General features: G+C 38.0%; 1 protein-coding gene across 1 annotated transcript in view; it reads left to right on the top strand.

Moving 5' to 3' along the window:
• The window catches only part of C9 (complement C9), a 63,070-nt gene extending 42,036 nt beyond the window's left edge, over positions 1-21,034 (top strand). Inside the window, exons 10-11 of the mRNA XM_072605764.1 lie at positions 8,116-8,339; positions 20,766-21,034. Of these exons, the coding sequence (XP_072461865.1) occupies positions 8,116-8,337 (222 nt within the window). The 3' untranslated portion in view covers positions 8,338-8,339; positions 20,766-21,034. The remainder of the gene's footprint in view (positions 1-8,115; positions 8,340-20,765) is intronic.
• The last annotated feature ends 573 nt before the right edge of the window (positions 21,035-21,607 follow it).

Genomic DNA, 21,607 nt, shown 5'->3' on the forward strand with positions numbered 1-21,607 from the left:
CATTTCCTGTCTCCATCTGTCTTTACTCTCCAGGGACACATACCCCCTCCTTACCTCCACCTCCTAGAATATCTAATTTCTTTCAAAGCTCAACTCAGTTATGACAACCAACACAAGTCCTTACTTGATCCTCCTACCTGTAGCACCTTCCCCACAATTACCTTTTGTTTATTTTGTATTTTACATACTTAAAAGTGTAAAAGCTGTCTCCTCCTACGGAAGATAAGCTCCTTAAGGGTAGGCACTATTTGATTGTACCTCTTCCACCTAACACAACCTGGCAGACCTCCTTCTTGAGGGATTGATAAATAAGCTTCTATTATGTCTTAGCAAATTGGATAATACAATCTCCAACCATCTTCAGACTGAAAAATATAAGGTAACTAATGAATTTTCTTGCTTAACAGAAGGACCAAACTAGTCACGAGAATGCGTTGTTTCTCTGTCATCTTTCCTATAGTTAACTGCAGGGCCATAAAAACTGTCACTCCCTCAGTAAGGCCCTTGCACTTTATTGGGTTTGGGTTCCTCAGAATCTGTTCTTCATTGCATATCCTTCATTTCTATCTCTTCAAACACTGTTTATGCATTTAACCAAATTGTATTGTCTCCATGGCCCCTGTATTCCTGTGTCATGGCTTCATCCGCTCTCATTTTCCTCTGAAGACTAACACAGAATAAATTCCTCTTCTGAGGAATTCAATACAACTCCAACCCTTGTGTACCAATGTGGCAACTTGGGAAGGAGCCCTTTCTTTCTGCCAAGTAAATATAACATAGTTGAAAGTCTCCATCCTATGGTTTAATTCACGGAAGACTTAAGTTGGTGGGCCTCTGGCATCATCTCTGAGGTCACAGTTTCAACAGCATAATAATTATGTTCTGCAGGAATTTAAGGGCAGAAGGTTGTATTTTTCTACTCTCTTAAATGGCTTGATTCCAGAAAAATATTTAGAATTCTGTGTTCCTTTGTTTTATGGAGCTCAGCCCCCAAAGTCCCCAGACTTTCAGAGTCAGAAGGGAGCACAGAAACCACATAGTCCAACAAGGTCCACAACACACCTCTACTTCTGGCCTTTTACCTGCTAATAAAAAAATAAAATCTTTCCAGCAGAACAGTATTATATATATAGTTTTAGACCAAAAGTGATTCTTTCTTTTTTTATTTAAAAGTATTTTATTTTTTCAATTACATGCAAAGATAGTTTTCAACATTCAGTTTTATAAGATTTTGAGTTCCAAATTTTTTTTCTCCCTCCCCCTACCCCAAGATGGCATGCCATTTGATATAGGCTATACATGTATAATCATATTAAACTTATTTCCACATTAGTCATGTTGTGAAAGAAGTCAGAACAAAAGGGAAAAGCACAAGAAAGAAAAAAAGTGAAAATAGTGTGCCTCTATCTGCATTCAGACTCCATAGTTCTTTCTCTGGATGTGGACAGCATTTTCCATCATGAGTCCTTTTTGCTTGTCTTGGATCATTGCTGAGAACAGCTGAGTCTATCAGAATTAGTTGTTCCACCATATGCCTGTTACTGTGTACAATGTTTTCCTGCTTCTGCTCACACTATTCATCATCACTTCATGTAAGTCTTTCCAGGTTTTTCTGAAATCCACCTGTGCATCATTTCTTATAGTACAATGGTATTTCGCTATATTCACATGCAACAATTTGTTCAGCCATTCCCCCATTGATGGGCATCCCCTCAATTTTCAGTCCTCTGCCACCACAAAAAGAGCTACTATAAATTTTTTTGTATATATAGGTCCTTTTCCCTTTTTTATGATCTCTTTGGGATACAGACCTAGAAGTGGTATTGCTGGATCAAAGAGCATACACAGTTTTATAGCCCTTTGGGCTTAGTTCCAAATTGCTTCCCATAATGGTTGGATCCATTCACAACACCACCAACATTTGGGGGCAGAGCCAAGATGGTGGAATGAGAGCAACTATTCACCTACGCTCTTAGACAAACTCCTTCAGATACCTCTAAAAAGAGAATCTGACCAAATTTTGGAGGTGCAGAATCCAATAGGAGACAGACTGTGGCAGATTCACAGACCAGGACAGACTGGAAGGTCAACAGGAAGAATCTGTTGCATGGGGGTAAGCCCACAGCACACAGTGCAGTGAGTCCCTGCCTCAGCAGAGCTGAGCAGGAAAGTCCCGGAGTGGTCTGAGGAAGTGCAGCACAACAAAGTGGCAGCCCAGGGTGGGAGACCAGCGGAGCCTCGTGAATGAGAGCCGAGGATGGAGCTCCAGTTATCATCAGCATCTGCTCCTAAGACTATCAGCCCGCACATTAAATACCTGTAAGTCACCTACTTGAACTTCTAGGAGCCAAAATGGCAGAGTGATCAGTAAATGCTCTCTCCTCCTCCCCTTGTTGACCTTGAAAGAACCATAAAATATTTCCCCAGAAAAATCCTGAATCAGTGGGATCAGTAGAAGGGGCAAACTGTCTCATAGCATGTGAGGCTAGGAAAATTGCCAAGGAGGATTTCTCTTACTGTAGCAGAGGACCGGAGCTGTCCCAGATAGCCCCACCTCAGTGAATGGGAGGAGATTCAAAGCTCCAGGTGGTGGAGCCTCGCAACCACCAATACCAGGTTCCCCAGGTGTGCCTCAGCACTCTAGCAGAAATGGAAGACACTTGGACAGCTGGGATCACCAGCCCCTGAGCTTGCCTTTGCTCTAGCTCAGCCGAGGAGATCTCCCATGACTAGATCACCCTTCCCCCACACTTAACAAGCTAGCTCCAGGGCTAATCCAGGGAAACACAAAACAAAAAAAAAAGTCACCTGGCCTCTGCTTTCTCACACCAGGCAGCTCAGCATGAGGTTCTTTAGCTTCTAGCTGGAAGAACCAGAGGCCAAAATACACAAAGTGTCATCATCATGAATAAGAAGAAACAAAGCAAGAAGGAAAAGACCATAGAATCTTTCTATGGGGACAAGGATCAAAACACAAATACCAAAGAGGCCAGTATTGAGACTGTACTCCCATCTGAAACTTCAGAAGGGACTATGAACTGCTCGCATGCACAAAGAACACTCATGGAACAGCTGAAAAAGGAAATAGAAGAAAAACTGGCCAATGATTTTAAAAGTATGAAAAAAGAATTCACTGATGAGAACAGCTCTCTGAAAAGGAAAATTGAGGAAATGGAAAAGTAAGTACAAAAACTAACCTGAGAAAATAACTCTTTAAAGGGAGTAATTGGACAGATGGAAAAGGAGATGCAAAAGTTAACTGAAGAAAACAATTTGATAAAAATTAGAATTGGGCAAGTAGAAGCTAATGACTCTATGAGACATCAAGAATCAGTCAGACAAAATCTAAAGAATGAAAAGATAAAAGAAAATGTAAAATATTTAATTGGAAAAACACCACCAACAATGCATTAGTATTCCAATTTTCCCACATATTCTCCAACATTGATCGTTTTCCTTTTTTGTCATATTAGCCAATCTGATAGGTGTGAGGTGGTAGCTCAGAGTTGTTTTAATTTGTATTTCTCTAATCAATAGTGATTTAGAGCATTTTTTCATTGACTATAGATTGCTTTAATCAGAAGTGATTATTTCTCCAAAATAAATAGTTTTTCTTCATCTAATAAATCCCAGTAAATAATAATAGTAGGCTTCAAATATTTCCCATATATGCATATATCCATTTCTATATACAGAAAACTTAGGTCACAGAGCCATTAAACGTTATCTTTCTGATACAATTGAATTGGAAACTATTGAAGCATGAAAAATTGCTTGATGGCAGGACTATTTTAATTTTGGTTTTGATCAAATGTTGTAGGTGCTTTTTAAATTTCATTGAACTGAATGGAATTAGCTTCCTCCTTAATGTCAAGGCTATGTTAGCTACATGAATTTTTAATACAGTCACTGTATTTGCCATCATACACAGTCCAGACAATGTGACAAAGCAGAGGTTCTCCTCTGGCTAGCCATGTGATAGTTCATTCTTTTCATTGGTAGACTGGTTTCCACCTGTTTCACTAGATTTGGAAGAAGTAACCACTGACTCTATGGGTAAGAAAAATATACACAAATTGCTGACGATCATGAAGTTTATTCATTTATTCTAGCTGCTAAGATGTCCCTAAAATGCTCTAAAAGAGAAAAGTTCCTGAACAGGACATGAGTGGCCAGAAAGAACTAATGAACTATCCAAAAGGAGATGCTGGAATTCAAGCTTCTGTGTGCTTTGGGATCAATTGCTTACCTTCTCTAGTACAGAATTTCCTCATCTGTAAAATTAAGTATTAGAGTCAGGCATTTCTAGCATCCCTATTCCCTCTGAATCTGTGATCCTTTGATCAGTTTCTCAGTAGCTATCTCATCAATTCCATGTTTTTTTGTTGTTCAGTCATTTTCAATTGTGTCTGATTCGTCATGATCCCATTTGGGGTTTTCTTGGCAAAGATACTGGAATGGTTTGCCATTTTCTTCTCCGGCTCATTTTATAGATGAGAAAACTGAGGCAAACAGGGTTAAGTGACTTGCTTAGTGTCACACAACTAGTAAGAGTGTGAGACCAGATTTGAACTCACAAAGAGGAACCTTCCTGATTCCAGGCCCAGAACTTCATCCACTATGCCACCTACCTGCCCCATCATCAAATCCTAGGGGTTCAATTTTTTCTCACAGCTAATTTCCAAATGTATAACAGAACTTCCAAATCTATAACAGAACTATCTCTCTTGAATTTCTGTCCACATTTTTAAGTGACAACCAGACATCTCCACCTCATCATCATTTTGAAACCTCAGACTCAAAATGTCCTTTATCTTTCAAATTAAAATGATCACTCTTTCAAATTTTCTCATTTCTGTTGAGAGCTCCAACCATCCTCCTGGTCACCCAGATCCATAACCTTTGAATCATCTTTGACTTGTCCCTCTATGCCATGCTTCACAGTCTGTCACTTGTCAAATTCTGTTCATTCTACTTTCACATCGTCTCTCACATCTTTTCCCTCCTCACCACCTACATTGCCACCATCCTACGTCAGGCTCTCAGCATGTTTCACATGAAATTTCTTAATAAATTCTTAATTATTCTTCCTGTTTCTATTTCCACTCTTATCTACCCTTTACACAGTTGTCAAAATAATCATCTTAAGACACAGACCTGACCACATCACTTTCCTGCTTGATCAAGTTTTTTGAGAAACTTTTATGGATCACCATTGTCTCTGAGACAAAATAGAAACTCATTAGTTTGACATTTAGAGCCCTACACAGTGTGGCTGTGACTCACCTTTCCAGATTTATCCACCATTACTCTCCTTCATACACTTTGTCATAAAATAACTGAGTTATAAGCTATTCCCTAAATTTGATATGACATCTGCCTCTATGGTTTCATATGATTGTCCTCCATGTCTGGAACAGATACTCCTAGATTTTCATATTTCTGAATAAGAATGAATAACTTTCTGCAATAGATTTTAAAATACTGGTGCTGTATAAAGTAATATGGCTTTATTATAACATGTTTTAACATGGGAAGATTCAAGGCCTTAAGAGACAGTAAAGGACATGAAGCATGTGAGAACAAGGGAAGGGGAACAGGGTCCACTGGCAAAGAAGACATCTGGGTTTCAGTCACCAGAGGGATGGGATACAATTAGGTTTCAGTTGCTGGGATAGTTGCATGCATAGGGAGGGTAACCACTGGAAATTGGATACAATAGTCTTCAGCTCACAGCACAAAGAATTATGGTGATGTGAGATGGTTCTTCAAAGAGGCTGACTTCAGACTTGACAAACCCAGGTTTGGCCAACTGTTTTCCTTACTTCCTAGCTAATATTTGGGACAACCAAGTCCTTCATCTCCTCCATAGCAGAGCATCTTGTGAAGTGTGGTGGGGCTTTTTTAGGAAGAGAATTGGTTCTTTTTGAGGCATATCATTTTTGGTTTCTTGCTTCAGCTGCTATACAGAGGGATTGGCCACAGAAAGTCCCACCTGTATAAGCACAGGCTAAAGATGTTTCCAGAAAAGGGATGGTCTGTGATATCAGGAAGGAAGAATACATGGGTCACAAATAAGTTTTATGGGTCTTGGAGAGGTCCCCCAGAAGAGAGGAGTTTTGGAATTATTATAATATTATGTTCCCTCTCCAATAGAATCTAAATTCTTTTCGGGTATGAAAAGCTTTCATTTTTAGGTTTGCATTCCCAGTGTCTCCCATGATGCCTGGCCCATGGTAGGCATTTAATAATCATTTGATAAACTGAATAAAGTTGAATTGTTCTGATGAGGCCACATCTGGGCTATGGCATGTGGGGTATTGATTTCAGGGTGCCACGTTTTTAAAAAAGAATATTGACAAGCTGAATATCATTCAGAGTGGGCTGACCAGGATGGCCAAGCAACTGGAGACCATATCATACAAGGATAAAATGAAAAAGCTGGAAATGTTTAGAATAGAGAGAAAACTTAGTTAAGAATGATTACTATCTACAAGTATTTGAAGGGTTATCTTCTATAAGGGAGATTGGTCCTAGAGAAGAAAGCTAGGAACAGCAAATGAACATAGGACAGGAGTGGATTCAAGCTTGATATAAGGAAAAACTTCCTAATGTTTCCTAGGTCTCTAAGAATAGAATGGACTGCTTTGGAAGGTAGTTTGTTCCATATCAATAGAGGCCTTCAAGTGAAGGTTGTATAACCAGAGATGTTGTTGAAAGGAATCCTGGTTAGGTAGGGGTTGGGTTAATTAGCCTCAGTAGTCACTTTCCACTTTAAGATTCTGCAAGTACAAGAGTCTGGGCAGCTAAGTGGCACCATAGTGTATAGAGCTCTGGGCCTAGAGTCAGGAAGACTCATCTTCCTGAGTTCAAATCTGGCCTCAGACACCTACCAGCTGTGCGATCCTATTTACCTCAGTTTCCTTATCTCTAAAGTGAATTAGAGAATGAAATGGCAAGCCACTATAGTATCTCAGCCAAAAAAAAAAACAACAACCAACTGGGGTCACAAGGAGTCAGACACGACTGAAACAATGCAACAACCAGTGGAAGAGTGAATGATCAATATATATTGTAATTTGATAGAATGTCAGGTCAACCTCACTTCATTGCATTAAACTTAGAATCTGCCCCACTAAACAGGGCAAGTCAAGTAATTGTGCAGAGATTTGGAATATGAGCTATGACAAAAATCACAACAAAATGTTTAGATGGCCTTAATGGTTTGGAAATATGGATTTTCACTAACCTAAATTCAACTGCCAAACAATACAGTGAAGCCGTCTAGAGAAAGAATTGATGGAGTCTGAATGCAGATCAAAGCATACTATTTTCACTTATTTTTTTCATGTTTTTTTTTTCCTTTTGCAAACTGTATTTTTTTTGAAAACTGTTTCTTCTTTCACAACATGACTAATATGGAAATATGTTTCACATGATTTCACATATGTAATCTATATCGAATTGCTTACTGTCTTAGGTAGGGGGAAGGGAAGGGAAAAGAAGGAAGAAAAAATTTGGAACTTCAAATTTTTATTAAAAAAAATTAAAAATTGCCTTACATGTAATTGGTAAAAATAAAATAGTATTTTAAAAAAATGCAGTGATGAAAGGAATTTTGATTTCTAAGCTACCTGTAAACTGTATATGCCATGAATAGTCAAACAAAAAGCCAACCATTTCAGGAAACGAATATTTGATCTTATCCACACATGTAGCATTCACTTAAATATTCATTAAGCACCTAATATGTATTTAAAGAATGTTTAGGCAAGGCCCTGGGGGGAAATATAAGATCACAAGAGGCAGCATATTACAGAGAAAGGAGCACTTGACTCTTTAAACAGGAAAAGAACTCCAATTCTGGTTCAACTATTTGTATCACTCTGTTAACCTTGGGGGGAATCACCTAATTTCTCTTGGCCTCAAATTCCAACTCTGTAAAATGAGGTGGTTGGATAACATCATCTCTAATGCCTCTTCCAGCTCCATATCTGAAGATCCCAAGATGCAGGTCCATGATAATAGTAATACTTATACTATTATTGTTTTTGATAATAAGGAGTCTTTAAATAGTGATTTAAGATTCTATGTGTTTTCTCATTGGATCTGCAGCTATCTCCAATAACTAATCTGGTTCCAGTGAGAATGAAAGATGCACATGAAAAGAAACAAAATTTGGAAAAATCCATAAATGACTATCTTTCTGAGTTCAGCGTTCACAAGTGCCAGCCCTGTCAAAATGGAGGCACCATCATGCTGTTGGACGGGGAATGCATGTGCGCCTGTGCAACTGGTTTTCAGGGAATTGCTTGCCAAATCGAGCCAAAAGTTTGAAGGTGGGTAAAATTCTTTTGAGAAAAGACATTCTCTTCAAGGCCATTTAGCTTGCAAACTGTGACCTGTTCACTTCTAGATTGCCCATGAAAGCTAAAGATGAACATTGAATCAATAATGGAAAAAATTGAATTATTCTGGAATTTCATTTTTCACAGTAATTTCTACATTTTCCTTCATTAATTTTTTATCAGGGCTGGAAATTCAATTCAGCAAGCATCGGCTAAAAGCCTACCATCTGCTAGTTACTGTGCTAGGTTCTAGGGATATAGAGAAACAAAAACAGAATCCTTGTCCTCAAAGAGATTATATTTGGTTAGAGGAGGAAGAAGCAATTTAAAAGTAAGGCAGAATAATGGGTTTAGCCTATCCTTGTTTCTGTTCATCCTCTGATGAAAACCTAAATGAGAGGGAAGGGCTACAAGAGAGAGAAAAATTAAAGCTAGCTAGACAAATAATCCACAAAATAGAGGGAATGAGACATCCTGAAAATGCCTTAGTGACTTTATTAATGCAAACACTGCAATAGACCAGGAAACATTAATATGAAAATGCTCATGCTGGTGATTATAGTCTGGTTTGATCAATGCTGGTATGCTGGAGCCAACTGTGCCATATTCCAAGACCTGGTTGTTAAATTTCCAATGTGAGCATTTGCACCTCTGAAATTGACAACTGATAGAAATCAGGGATTGGTTCATTATTGTGTTGATTACCTAGCTCTAAGAAAATAGTGGAAAAAATGTTAATGATGCAGATAAAACTTAAAAGTGTGCCCTGTGGACATTTTGTTTTCAGTCAGCTATTAAACATTTACCAGCATACTCCTGAGTCTGATGCATCAAATGTTCATTAGTACAGGAATTCTTCAAAAGGACACATTTTAATATAGTGGGTTCACGAGGTCTGAGTGACTGAATAAACAATTTAATTAATTATTTGTTAAAGACTTACTATATGTTTGGCATTGTGCTAAGCCTGGGGATGCAAGTATAGTCTATGTCTTCAAGGAGTTTAGATTCTAATGGGAAAAGACAACACAAAGTGGCAAGTAAAAACAGTAGGGGCTAGGTGTGTATGCATGAGGTAGCACAGTTTGGAAAGGGCAGGGAAATGGCCTGGTAACAGTGGTTCTGGGCAAGATAAAGCAAGAGGCCACTTCTTAAAGGTCAGGGTTCAAGGGGCAGAGTCTGAGTCCCAGAAGGAATGGGAAGAAAAAGAGGCCAGAGTGAAGGTTTTAGTGAAACCAGAGTAAAAGTTTAGAAACGGTCAGGAAGATTGATGAGTCACCCTGCAATTAGCCCTGGAATAGCTGAGTTAGGTATGTTTCTAAATCTTCCAAATGGTCCCAGCTACAGCTCTGGCTCAGGCCAGTAGTCCCTGCTGTTTGGGGTGGGGACTGAAGCTGGAAGGTTACTTGAGTTCAGGATCCTGAGTTGTTTCTACACTAAGTCTCACACCAATATGGTGAGTCCCTGGGCCAAAGGGATGTTAGACTACCTACAAAACATGAATTGACCCAAGTCAGAAAAATGGGGTCAGGTTCCAACTTCCATGGGACTTGGCTGTAAAGGGGAAGCTATGCTTCCAGCCAAGGTACAATAGAGAAACCCAAGTTTGGGGGAGGGGAGAGCAGATGATGACAACCCACCTTCCCTATTCTAGTGAGCCACCCTGGCTTTATGATTTCTGAAAGGCATCCACTATCTCCTCTCCAGCTCTAAAGAGTATGCTCTAAGCTCACATATTACTGGGCCTTGTAGACCTTGGTCAAATATCAAAATATTTCTTCTGGTGAAGAGTTGTTAAACAAATTAATTTTTAACCTTTTAAAAAAATCACAATTTTTTTTTTACCAGACCTGTGATTTCAGTGTTGTAAAGAAACTTCTACCAAATGCAGATCAGCATCTGCTCTGTACCTTACGTTATTAGACCATCACCTGGGGTACTGAGGGGTTAAGTGACTTATCTACCCAGGGTCACACAGAAAGCACACATCAGAGATAAGTCTCAAATTCAGGTCTTCCTAAACTCTGAGGTCAGTTCTCCATCAAATACATCAAAGATGTTACTATCCCTAATATAGCCAAATCAGATTAAAATGTAGCTGGGAAATATTTAACAAAATAAATAAAAATATAAGATAGATGACTATATTTTAAAACTAATTCATTATGTGCCCTGCAGGGATACTTACATAGGACTGGTTGTCCTTGATCTGTATTTGAGTCTGCCATCCCCTGCCCTACACTAAGCTGTCTCTCAGAAAACCATCCTACCCTTCAACATTTCTTGACCCCCTAGATCTTTTTTGTTAGGCAACTTTCTTTTAGCACATACTTTCAAGCACGGGATTTCATCCCATTCCTCAGCTTTCACCTAAACAACTCCCGATTTCCCTAGAATTTCAAAATGGCCTATTCCAAGCATCTCTATTGAAAAGCAGAATTATAAAATCAAACAAAACCCAACAATTTCCCTGTGGTTTCAGATGGCCTCCCCTGGCCTAAATTAAACACTAACCACTTCTGATAACTTCCATCTTTAAACTCTATTGAATATATAGGCAATTTGTAAGATATTTCAGGATGAATAAGAACTCAATCAGGTTCAAACAGTATTTCTTGAATATTTACTGTGCACTAAGTATTTTTAAGGACACACAAGAAGTTCATTAAAAGAATCACAGGATTTGAGAGTTGGAGATCTCAGAATCCATCCAGTTCAACACAAACCCAGAAAGAATTTCCCTTTCAACATAGCCAATAAATAGTCATCCAATTTTTGTTTGAAGGCTTCCAGTGAAGACGTTTTATTCTTTATCCACAAGGACTATGTGATCTTTCTGCAAGAAAAAAAAGATTTACACAAGAAGCAGTTATAGAATAGCATGATACAAAATATAATTAGATTGGCATAGGAATAAATGTCCATTAAAATAGGACAAATGATTGAACAGATGATGGAAAATAAAATGTTCTTGGGTTGAACTTTAAATAGCAGTTTCCACAGCCTCCTTTCCTGGGAGCCCAGTGGGAAGAGACTCATATTGTTTCAACAGTAAAGTAAACCACCATGGAGGAAGTAGGTCTTCAAATGGACCTTGAAAGGTAGCATTGGGTTAGGCAAGAGCAAAGAGAGGGACTGATTGATAGGTTGGTAGAATTGATAGGATGTTGCACTTCAAGTCAAGAAGACCTGGATTCAGATCCTGCCTCAGACACTTACTAGCTAAATGTTATTGTTCAGTCATTTCAATTGTTTCCTACTCTTTGTGACCCCATTTGGGGTTTTCTTGGCAAAGATGCTGGATTGGTTTGCCATTTCCTTCTCAAGTGAGGAAACTGAGGCAAACAAGGTTAAGTAACTTGATCAGGATCACACAGTATTAAGTGCTTGAGATCACATTTGAACTCAGGCAGATGAGTCTTCATGACTCCAAGACTGTCACTCTATCCACAGCATCACCTAGCTTCCCATTACTATCTAAATAACCTTTGGCAAATCATTTAACCTTGAAGTCCAGTTTCCTCCTCTGTGAAAGGGGATCTGATCTCTAACGTACCTTCCAGCTCCAAAATCTTGTGAAAATAGAAGCATTTTAGTCTACAAGTCCGAAGCCCTAGCATCTCAACCCCATCACAACAATGTCTCCACCTTGAACATTTCCCTTCCCTCCCCTCTCACTGAGCTTTCTTGTCCCCAAAATGAAATAATGGTGCTGGCTGGCCCTGTGAGAAAGTTCTAAGGTTTCATGTATTTTTCATCCATTGGGGGAGGGGAAAAAGAAGGAACAAAGAAGGTGCGCTAACCCCCCCATAAAACCTATTTAAATGCAAAGCCATATAAATCAGCTGGCCTAGCTCTGAGTTATATGCCAGAAATATGAAAATAATGTGTGTTAACCCTCTAGTACTCAGCTCTGATGAGTTGTCCTCATCTGAATTGAGCCTGTACCTTTAGCACCACCTACCTGTTCCCTCTGGCATTGCAAGACTTTAGCAATCCCTGAAACTGCAACATATCCTTACAATTGTGTGTGTTTTGAGTAGAGGAAGGTTTGTTGAAAGTCAAGTATTCTGAAAAATGTTGGGAATCCTTGGTGCAGCACCTGCAGCCTCAAGGCCACATGTGGCCCTGTAAGTCCTCAAGTGTGGCCCTTTGACTGAATCCAAACTTCACAAAACAAATCCACTTAATAAAAGGAGGACTTAGAGGCCTCAGGTTCCCCACCCCTGGCCTAGAAGATTTCTAAGGTCCCTTCCTACCATCTAATGGTTACTGAATATTCCATCTCTAAGCACTCAGTCAATACCATACAAACGTAACTATATATTATCTTATTTTGTTGAGTTATTTTTCAGTCTTACCCAACTCTTTGTGACCCCATTTGGAGTTTTCTTGGCAAAGATACTAGAATGGTTTGCCATTTCCTTCTCCAGCTTGTATTACGGATGAGGAAGTAAGGCAAATAGGATTAAATAACTTGCCAGCATCACACAACTAGTAAGTGTCTGAGGCCAGATTTGAACTCAGTCTTCCTGATCCCAGACCCAGCATTGTATCCATTGCACCACCTAGCTGCCCCTGTTCACTAATTGTTTTGTGATCATCAGTCCTATCTCTCCCAGGCCCCATCAACTAAATCGTAGGTCGCTGGAGTGTAGGGACCACTTTATATTTCTTCTGTATCTCCTTAGCACAGTGCTGAGTATTTGCTGCTTGATTATCAATCAACAATTAATTCCCATACTTCTTTTCACCCTCAGTGCTTTGCCTTCCTTCTTTCTTCCAAATCCAAATTCTGTTCATCCTTTGTATCTCTTCTCTACCTTTAAGTCTTCCCCCACAAACCCAGTCAAAGTCTCCCTTCTGCAACTCTCATTTAGGAACTTAATCCTAGTATCTTGCATTTTTATCTAAGTAATTCATGTGAATATATTTTGTCTACTCACTGAAATAAATAGTAAACTCCTTACTGACAGTGACTTTTGCTTATAACTCATTTGAATCTCAACAATGCTTTAGTATAATGCTTGACACATTGTAACTGATCAGTAAATTTTGGTCTAATTGTTGATCAGAATTGAACTGAATCATCTCTCCATCTCTAACTTGCCAACTCCCCCAAATTGACAAAACTGACTTGGTCATATCTCCTGACAAATTTGTCCAATGACTTTTGAGAGCTGTAATCATTTTTAGTCAGCTATTGTTTGAAATAAGAATATTACCTTATCCTTCTATACTTCAATACAGCTGTGATTAGGCTGACGGGGGGATGTCCTCTGACAGTGAAGATTCCAATCCTAGTGAGTAAAACTAGGGTCCTTGTCTGTGACTTCTTGTCCCTTATCCCCATACCCTTTATCCATGGTTTTGCATAAAAATAGCACCCAGGGTTTGCCCAATATGCTATAGGCCTTTTCTAGATCTCTTAACACTATTATTGATCATTGATAGTAATTAATTTATTAATGCTGAGTATTATGTGCAGACTATTATAGCATGTGGGCTATTTGTTGTAGTGAAGTGACCTATTCATGCAGCATGTCTTACTTCATTAATATCTTACACGCACCTCTCCTTTTTAAAAATTTTTCAATCTCAAACATTTTTATTAAATTTATTAATTACTTATTTTTAATTTAATTTTAAATTCTCTCCCCCTTCTCACCCCCTGCCTCACCCACTAAGAAGATAATTAATATATCAATTACATATGTGAAATCATGTAAAACATATTTTCATATTAGCCATATCACACAAAAAAGAAAATGAGAACATTATACTTCAATTTGCACTAAGTTCATCAGTTCTTTCTCTGGAGGTGGATATCATTTTTTCATCTTGAGTACCTTGAAATTGTCTTGGTTCATTGTATTGATCAGAGTTGCCATATCTTTCATAGCTTATCATCATTACAACACTGTTGTTACTATGCATACTAATCTCCCGGTTCTTCTCACTTCACTTTGTATCAGTTCATATGCCTTGTGACGTTTTGCTTCGTTTTTTTCCCTGAAACCATCCCCTTTATCATTTCTCCTAGCACAATAAGTCTCCATCACAATCATATGCCACAACTTGTCAAGTCATTCCCCAATTGATGAGTGTCCCCTTTACTTCCAATTCTTTGCTACCACAAAAAGAGATGATATAAACATTTTTGTGCATGTATTCTTTGCTATCACTGTGGTACAGACCTAGTAGTACTGCTTGGTAAAAGAGAATGCATAGTTTTACAGCCCTTTGGGCGTAGTTCCAAATTGTTCTCCAGAATGATTAGACTAGTTCACAACTCCACCAAAAGTTCATTAGTGTACCTATTTTCCCTCATCTCCTCCAGTATTTGTCATTTCTGATAGATGAGAGATGGTACCTCAAAGTTGCTTTAATTTGCATTTCTCTGATCAATATGTGGGCAGCTAGGTGGCACAGTAAATAGAGGGCCATAACTAAAGTCAAGAAGACTCATCTTCCTAAATTCAAATCTGACCTCAGACACTTCTAGCTGTTTACCTCAGTTGTTCATCTGTAAAATGAACTGGAGAAAGAAATAGTAAACTTCATTATCTTTTCCAGGAAAACTCCAAATGGGTTCAAGAAGAGTCAGACAACCAAAATAACTAAACAAAATCAATAATGATTTAGAGTACTTTTTTTACATGACTATGGATAGCTTTGATTTCTTCTTCTGAAAAATCTGTTTACATCCTTTGACCATCTTATTTTTTTAAATTGACTCAATTTTCTATATATTTGAGAAATTTACTGTAAAAAATTTTTATATTATTTCATTGTCTATGCTACCTTTTAGCAAAATGTAGTTTCCTTGACTATTTATTTTGATTAGGTTTATTTTTTTTTTTTGCTTTATATGAGATCATGATTGCTACCTCTGCCTTTTTTTACTACAGTTGAGGCAAATTAGCTTCGGTTCCAGCCCTTTATTTTAACTCTGTATGTACATTTATTTTTCAAATGTTTCTTTTGTGAACAACATACTGTTGGATTCTGGTGTCTAATCCATTCTACTGTCTCCTTCTGTTTTATGGATGAGCTCATTCCATTCATATTCATAGTTATGATTGTTGTGTATTTCCTTCCATCCCATTTTTTTTTCTGTTTCTTCTCACTCTCTTTTTATCCTGTCCCTTCTCAAAAATCTATTTTGCTTCTAATCACTTGTCCCTTTATCCAGCGTCCCTTTTATGATTTCCTATCTTTTTCTCTTATCACCTTCCTCTCTTATTTCCTTATTGGCTAACACAGATTGCTACATACAACTAAGTGCGTGTTTGTGTGTGTGTGTGTGTGTGTGTGTGTGTGTGTGTGTGTATTCTTTCTTCTTTGAACCAATTCCTGAGTGAGGTTCAAGCATTGCTCACCAACACTTCCCCCTCCATTGGAAAGGTTCTTTCTTACACATCTATTTAATGTGAAAAAAATTTCCCATTCTAACTCTCCCTTCTACCTTCTCCTAGTGAATCCCTCTCTCACTCCACCATTTTTTTTTAGATCATTCTAATGTAATTGACTCACATCTATGCTCTCTCTATATATAAACTCTTTTTAACTGCTCTAACAATGATAAAGATCTTAGGAATTATAGATATCATCTTCCCATACAGGAATATAAATAGTTTAACATTATTTAGTCCCTGATGATTTTTTTTCATGTCTACCTTTTTATGCCTCTCTTGAGTCTTGTGTCTGAATGTCAGATTTTCTATTCAGCACTGTTTTTTTTCATCAGACATGCTTGAAAGTCTTCTGTTTCACTAAATATCCATTTTTCCCCTACAGGATTATATTCACATTTGCTGGGTAGGTTATTCTTGGTTGTAACCCTAGTTCATTTGCCTTCCAAGAATATCATATTCCAAACCTTCCACTCCTTTAATATGGCACCTACTAAATATTGTGTGATCTTGACTATGACTCCATGATATTTGAATTGTTTCTTTCTGGCTACTTGCAATATTTTTTCCTTGATTGGGGAGCTCCAGAATTTGGATATAATATTCCCAGGAGTTTTCATTTTGAGATTTTTTCAGGATATGATTGGTAAATTTTTTCAATTTCTATTTTACTCTCTAGGTATTAGATACAGGGGCAGTTTTACTTTATAATTTTTTGAAATATGATGTCTGGGCAATTTTTTGATAATGGCTTTCACATAGTACAAAAATTCTTAAATTCTCTCTCTTTGATCTATTTTCCAGGTTAGTTGTTTTTCAGTGAGATATTTCACATTTACCTCTATCTTTTCATTCTTTTGATTTTGTTTTATTGCTTCTTAATGTCTCATGGAGTCATTAGTTTCCACTTGCCCAATTCTATTTTTTAAGGAATTATTTTCTTCAGTGAGCTTTTGTATCTCCTTTTCCATTTGGTCAATTCTACTTTTTTAAAGAGTTCCTTTCATCTGTGAATTTTTGTGCCTCTTTTTTCATTTAGCCTATTCTGCTTTTTAAAAACTTACTTTCTTTAGTGAATTTTTGTTTCTCTTTTACCATTAAGTCAAGTCTGTTTTTTAGGGTATTTTTTTCTGTACCTCACTGTTCCTTTTAAGACTATACAAAAATTTCTAATTCTTTCTGTTACAGGATGCAGGTTGGAAAAGAAGATTGGGGTGGGGAAAAATGATGATGGAGGTTAAGGGTTCTTTGTTCACAAGAATGACTCTGAACTCTGAAGTGATCTTTACCCCTAGGATTAAAGTGGTCAAATAAGGTCTTCTTAAACTAATCTAGAATGTTCTTATTAATGTAAGTTTAGCTTTGAGAGGTTTATGAAAAGACTTCCCTGCTCTCCTCAAGTACTTCTCACATACTGGTCCTTCCATAGACCTGGAATTCCTCTATCACTCACTGTTTTGAGAATAAGGCAAAATTAAATGCAACCATTATCTGGGATGAATAACTATTAATACTCTGTCTTGAAAATGCTCCAGGAACAGTCAGAAGAAATAGTGTGCTAGAAAGAATGATTTTGATATGAGTGGTTGTCACCGTTCAGTTGTTTTTCAATCTTGTTTGAATCCTCAGATCCCACTTAGAATTTTCTTGGCAGAGATGCTGGAGTAGTTTGCCATTTCCTTCTGTAGCTCATTTTACAGATGAGCAAACTGAAGTAAATAGGGTTAAGTGACTTGCCCAAGGTCACACAGTTAGTAAATGTTGGAAGCCAGTTATAAGGAGAGTGAAAGGCTATTGCGTGAAGTACTGAAATGACAAAGTATGAATATGAATGATATAGCAGAAGAAAGAATACTGAATGAGGAGTTGAGACCTGGTTTCAGGCTTCACTTTTCTGTAACTTGAGTTTCCAGTCATGCCTGGGGCATTTTGTGTACTGTTGCTTACAGGTGGGGGCGGCTAGGTGGTGCAGTGGATAGAGCACCAGTGCAGGAGTCAGGAGGACCTGAGTTCATATCTCACCTCAGACTCTTGACACTCACTAGCTGTGTGACCTTGGGCAAGTCACTTAACCCCAACTGCCTCATCCTGGGTCATCTCCAGTCATCCTGATGAATAACTGGTCACTGGATTCAGATGGCTCTGGAGGAGAAGTGAGGCTGGTGACTTGCATAGCCCTCTGTCACTCAAAACAAAGTCAAGTGCAAGTCATGTCATTATTTCTCTGATGGCATGGCCTTCTTTGGCAACAAAGGACAAACACACATGCTTCTAGGTGACTCCAGCTGATGGAGAGAATGCTGATGAAAGGCTGTTGACATATGTAAAGGTTGAAGCTGCTGTGAGAGGCTTGGGAGAAGAGACATTCTGTCCTCTAGAGCAGTGCTTCTTAAACTGTAGGTTGTGACCCCATGGGGTCACGAAAAATTTGGCAACAGTCAAAGGTTTCTGAACACATGACAAGAAATTAATTCAAAATCATACATTTAATGAATCTGAGGTATTTCTGGCGCTCTTGCTCATGTTGCAACATACAACTTCACTGCAGCCTTGGTTCTGAACACAAAGTATGAGCACTTTGCACCGTTCATGCCCTCAAGTCATACAATGCCAACAAACATGATCGAAATGTGAAAAGGGATCACAGTGGCAAAAGTTTAAGAAGCTCTGCCCTGGAGGACATTTGTGGAACCAGTTTATTTTCATTCTTTAAAGGTCCAACTCTAGAAACATTCAGAGAGAACCTGGAGACAGACAAACAAATGGATGGAAAGATAAAACACAGATAGGCAAAGAGTCATGCAGGCAGGCAACTTCTAGAAGCTGCAGACATGTAAGGGAATCTGGGTCTTCAACATGTCATAGATTTCTAGTTTACCTTCCTGGAGACTTGAGGGAATTTTACCTTGAATGAGATCAGGATGTCTCTCTTGAGTAAGATGAGATTCCACACCAGCCATATATTCTGCATATTCTCTGGCATATTCTAATATGTATAATTTCTCCAATTTCTGTTTACTATTCTCTTGGATAAATGGATTTATTCATTTTGCTGTTTGTGATGATCTTTTGTGTAACCAGCATCTTTTGGGAAGGAGTTAGGTTAGTGAGTGTAACCTAAGGGCTAAAGACAAAGGAAGTGGTTTTTTTGTTTTGAATCTAAAATTTGTGCTTCTAGACTAGCAATACTGAAGGGGACATATCGATACAATTCAAGTCTGGTAACCCTCCTGTAGATTGAAGACCAAAGTCTCCAACCTTGTATCTTTTTTTCTGTTCCCCTCAAGACTCCTTATGAAAGGAGTAGGCAAGATGCCAGATAGAGCTATGAATGTTTCCTGGAGTCACATTTAGAAAACCCATGCAGACATTCATATCATTCATGGTATCATAGACATCTTAGGCTTGTAGTAACTAGCTGAGTGATCTTGACTAGTCCCTTTCCTTTTCTAGGATTCAGTCTCCTCCTCTGTAAAATGAAAGGGTTGGGCTAGACCAGAGGTTCTCAACCTTTTTTGTGTCATATGCCCTTTTGGCAATCTGATGAAGCCTGTGGATCCCTTTTCAGAATAATGTTTTAAAATGAATAAAAAAAATTATTTTTATTACGTTTATAAATTATTTTCAATTATGTTTAAATACAGTTATCATTTTTTTTTAAGTTTATGGACCCCAGATTAGCAGCCTCGAGTTCTAACTTCTTATGAAATTTTAGCAATCAGTAAAAGGCAATATAAGAGAGGATTAGAGTGCTGAGAGAGGAATTCTTGCTTTTGTTTCTCCAGCACTTAGCACATAGTAAGCATGTAATAAATGTTTGTTGAGTGACTAAATTGGAGGAAGTGTGGGCAGGGGGAGAAGAAAGAGAAGTCACTGACAGAAAATCATTCATCCAGACTGATCTGTTGAGATAAGTATCTTTCAGATTTCAAAATTTGCTGCTTTTTATAAACTGTTAGATTCTGAAATCTCCAAGGTGTTCTGTCCTTGAGGCCAGATGATCTAATTATGTGAACCTGGGCAAATCACTTCATGTCTTTAATCATGAATAATTTTACCTCTAAAACAGAAATAATAAGAATCTTCCTGCTCATTTCACAGGGATGTTGTGATGACCAAAAGATAAACCATGAAAAATCACATTATAAATAGTCATATCATCTACAGTAAAAATCATTATCATTGTTTGGTTGTATTTTATCTTTGCTGTACTTGTGTTGAGTAGTTATTTTTACTATACCCTCTGAATAAGACTGATAGTCAAAGAGAAAGACATTACAGTCCTGGAAAGCAACAGCTTTGAAATGCAGTAGCAAAAGTGATTTTTTAAATATTCCTGCCTTCTTCAATATATTCACTTTGCTTTCTTCCACCCTTCAAACCAAGGGTGTGTTGGAGCCAGCATAAACCAACTTGGGACAGCCAATTGCAAAATTGTCAGGATGAGCATTTGCATCTAGGAAATTGGCAAACCTACAAATCAAGGATTGGTTTGCTGTTTTATTAATTATTTAGACTTATTATTACATAGATTATTTAGACTTAAGAAGATAATGGAGAAAATGCTTATAATACAGATTAAACTTAAAAGAATGTCTAAGAGAAAGCTAGTTATTAAGCATTTACCAACACATCATTGCCCAGAGCTTCATGCTGGACCCCTGAGCCCCACAACAAAAGCTGTCTGGTACGTTTGTGAGTGCAGCTGTCCATGTTAGTATGATTCTTTAAAATTGGGAATATCCCAGCAAAACTAAAACTGGCCTGGGAATCTCTGAATAAAATATATTGAAACCAAAGATGATGAGTGGACCCTAACATGACCCACATCAATTTCATCAAAAATTTCATCTGGGATCATTCCTGTTTACAGGCACATTAATTCAGTAAGGCTTTTCACATCTGGCACTGCATTCACATCTGGCACTGCATTCACATCTGGCATTGCATTCACACCTGGTACTGCATTCACAAACTACTAATGAGCCTTTGTTTCTTCTAGGAATTGCTGAAAAAGAGGATGAGTCTCTACATAAGAAAGGAAGAAAAAATTGTCAGGACTAGCAGCCAGTATTGTGATCCAGCCCCAGGCTTTGGGAGGCAATCTAAACCAGGAGGATGCATCTAGAAAAGCTTCTGTGCACATAACAATCCTTTCAGACCTACCTTATTGAGGTCTACATTGATTTCTCCCTTCTCTGAATATAGATCATTTTTTTCATTTTGTGTTTTTCCAAGGTACAGTGTCAGAATTAAAGAAACTCAAGCATACTTAAATTCACAGTCAGTTTCCTTTTTCCTGCAAAAAAAAATTTTAATGGTATAAAATTTAAAAAGAGGTAATATTGTTGCTTAAAGTAACTGTTCAACTCCTTTACCTAATTAAAATCTACCTTCCCAGACATTATGTCTTTATACTAATCTATATACACATGATTTGTTACCTAATTATGTGCAGAATTATTAGATATAGTGCTACAAAATATCATATAATCATAGAATCACGGTATTCTAGAATTGAGAGGGACCTCAAAAGCCCTACTAGTCCAACTTGCTACCTCTATGACTAAGGACAAGTTACTTTACTTCTGCAGACCCAAGTTTTCTTGTGTCTAAAAGTAAAAAGCAAGGGTTGATGGTGGATCCAATGACCTCTGAGATTCCTATTGTTTTTTTGAGGTTGGGACTCTATCTCACCCAGGCTGGAAGTGCATCAGCCACTCAAGGGTCAGTCCCATCTACTGATCAGCATGAAAGCTTCGACTTGCTATGTTTCCAAACCGTACTTTTTTGTTCTGTCTTGGGTAGCTAGTGGTGCCTCCCTATTCCACCCCATCCCACCGT

The sequence above is a fragment of the Notamacropus eugenii genome, chromosome 4 (genome assembly GCF_028372415.1).
Source record: "Notamacropus eugenii isolate mMacEug1 chromosome 4, mMacEug1.pri_v2, whole genome shotgun sequence".
Lineage (NCBI taxonomy): Eukaryota > Metazoa > Chordata > Mammalia > Diprotodontia > Macropodidae > Notamacropus > Notamacropus eugenii.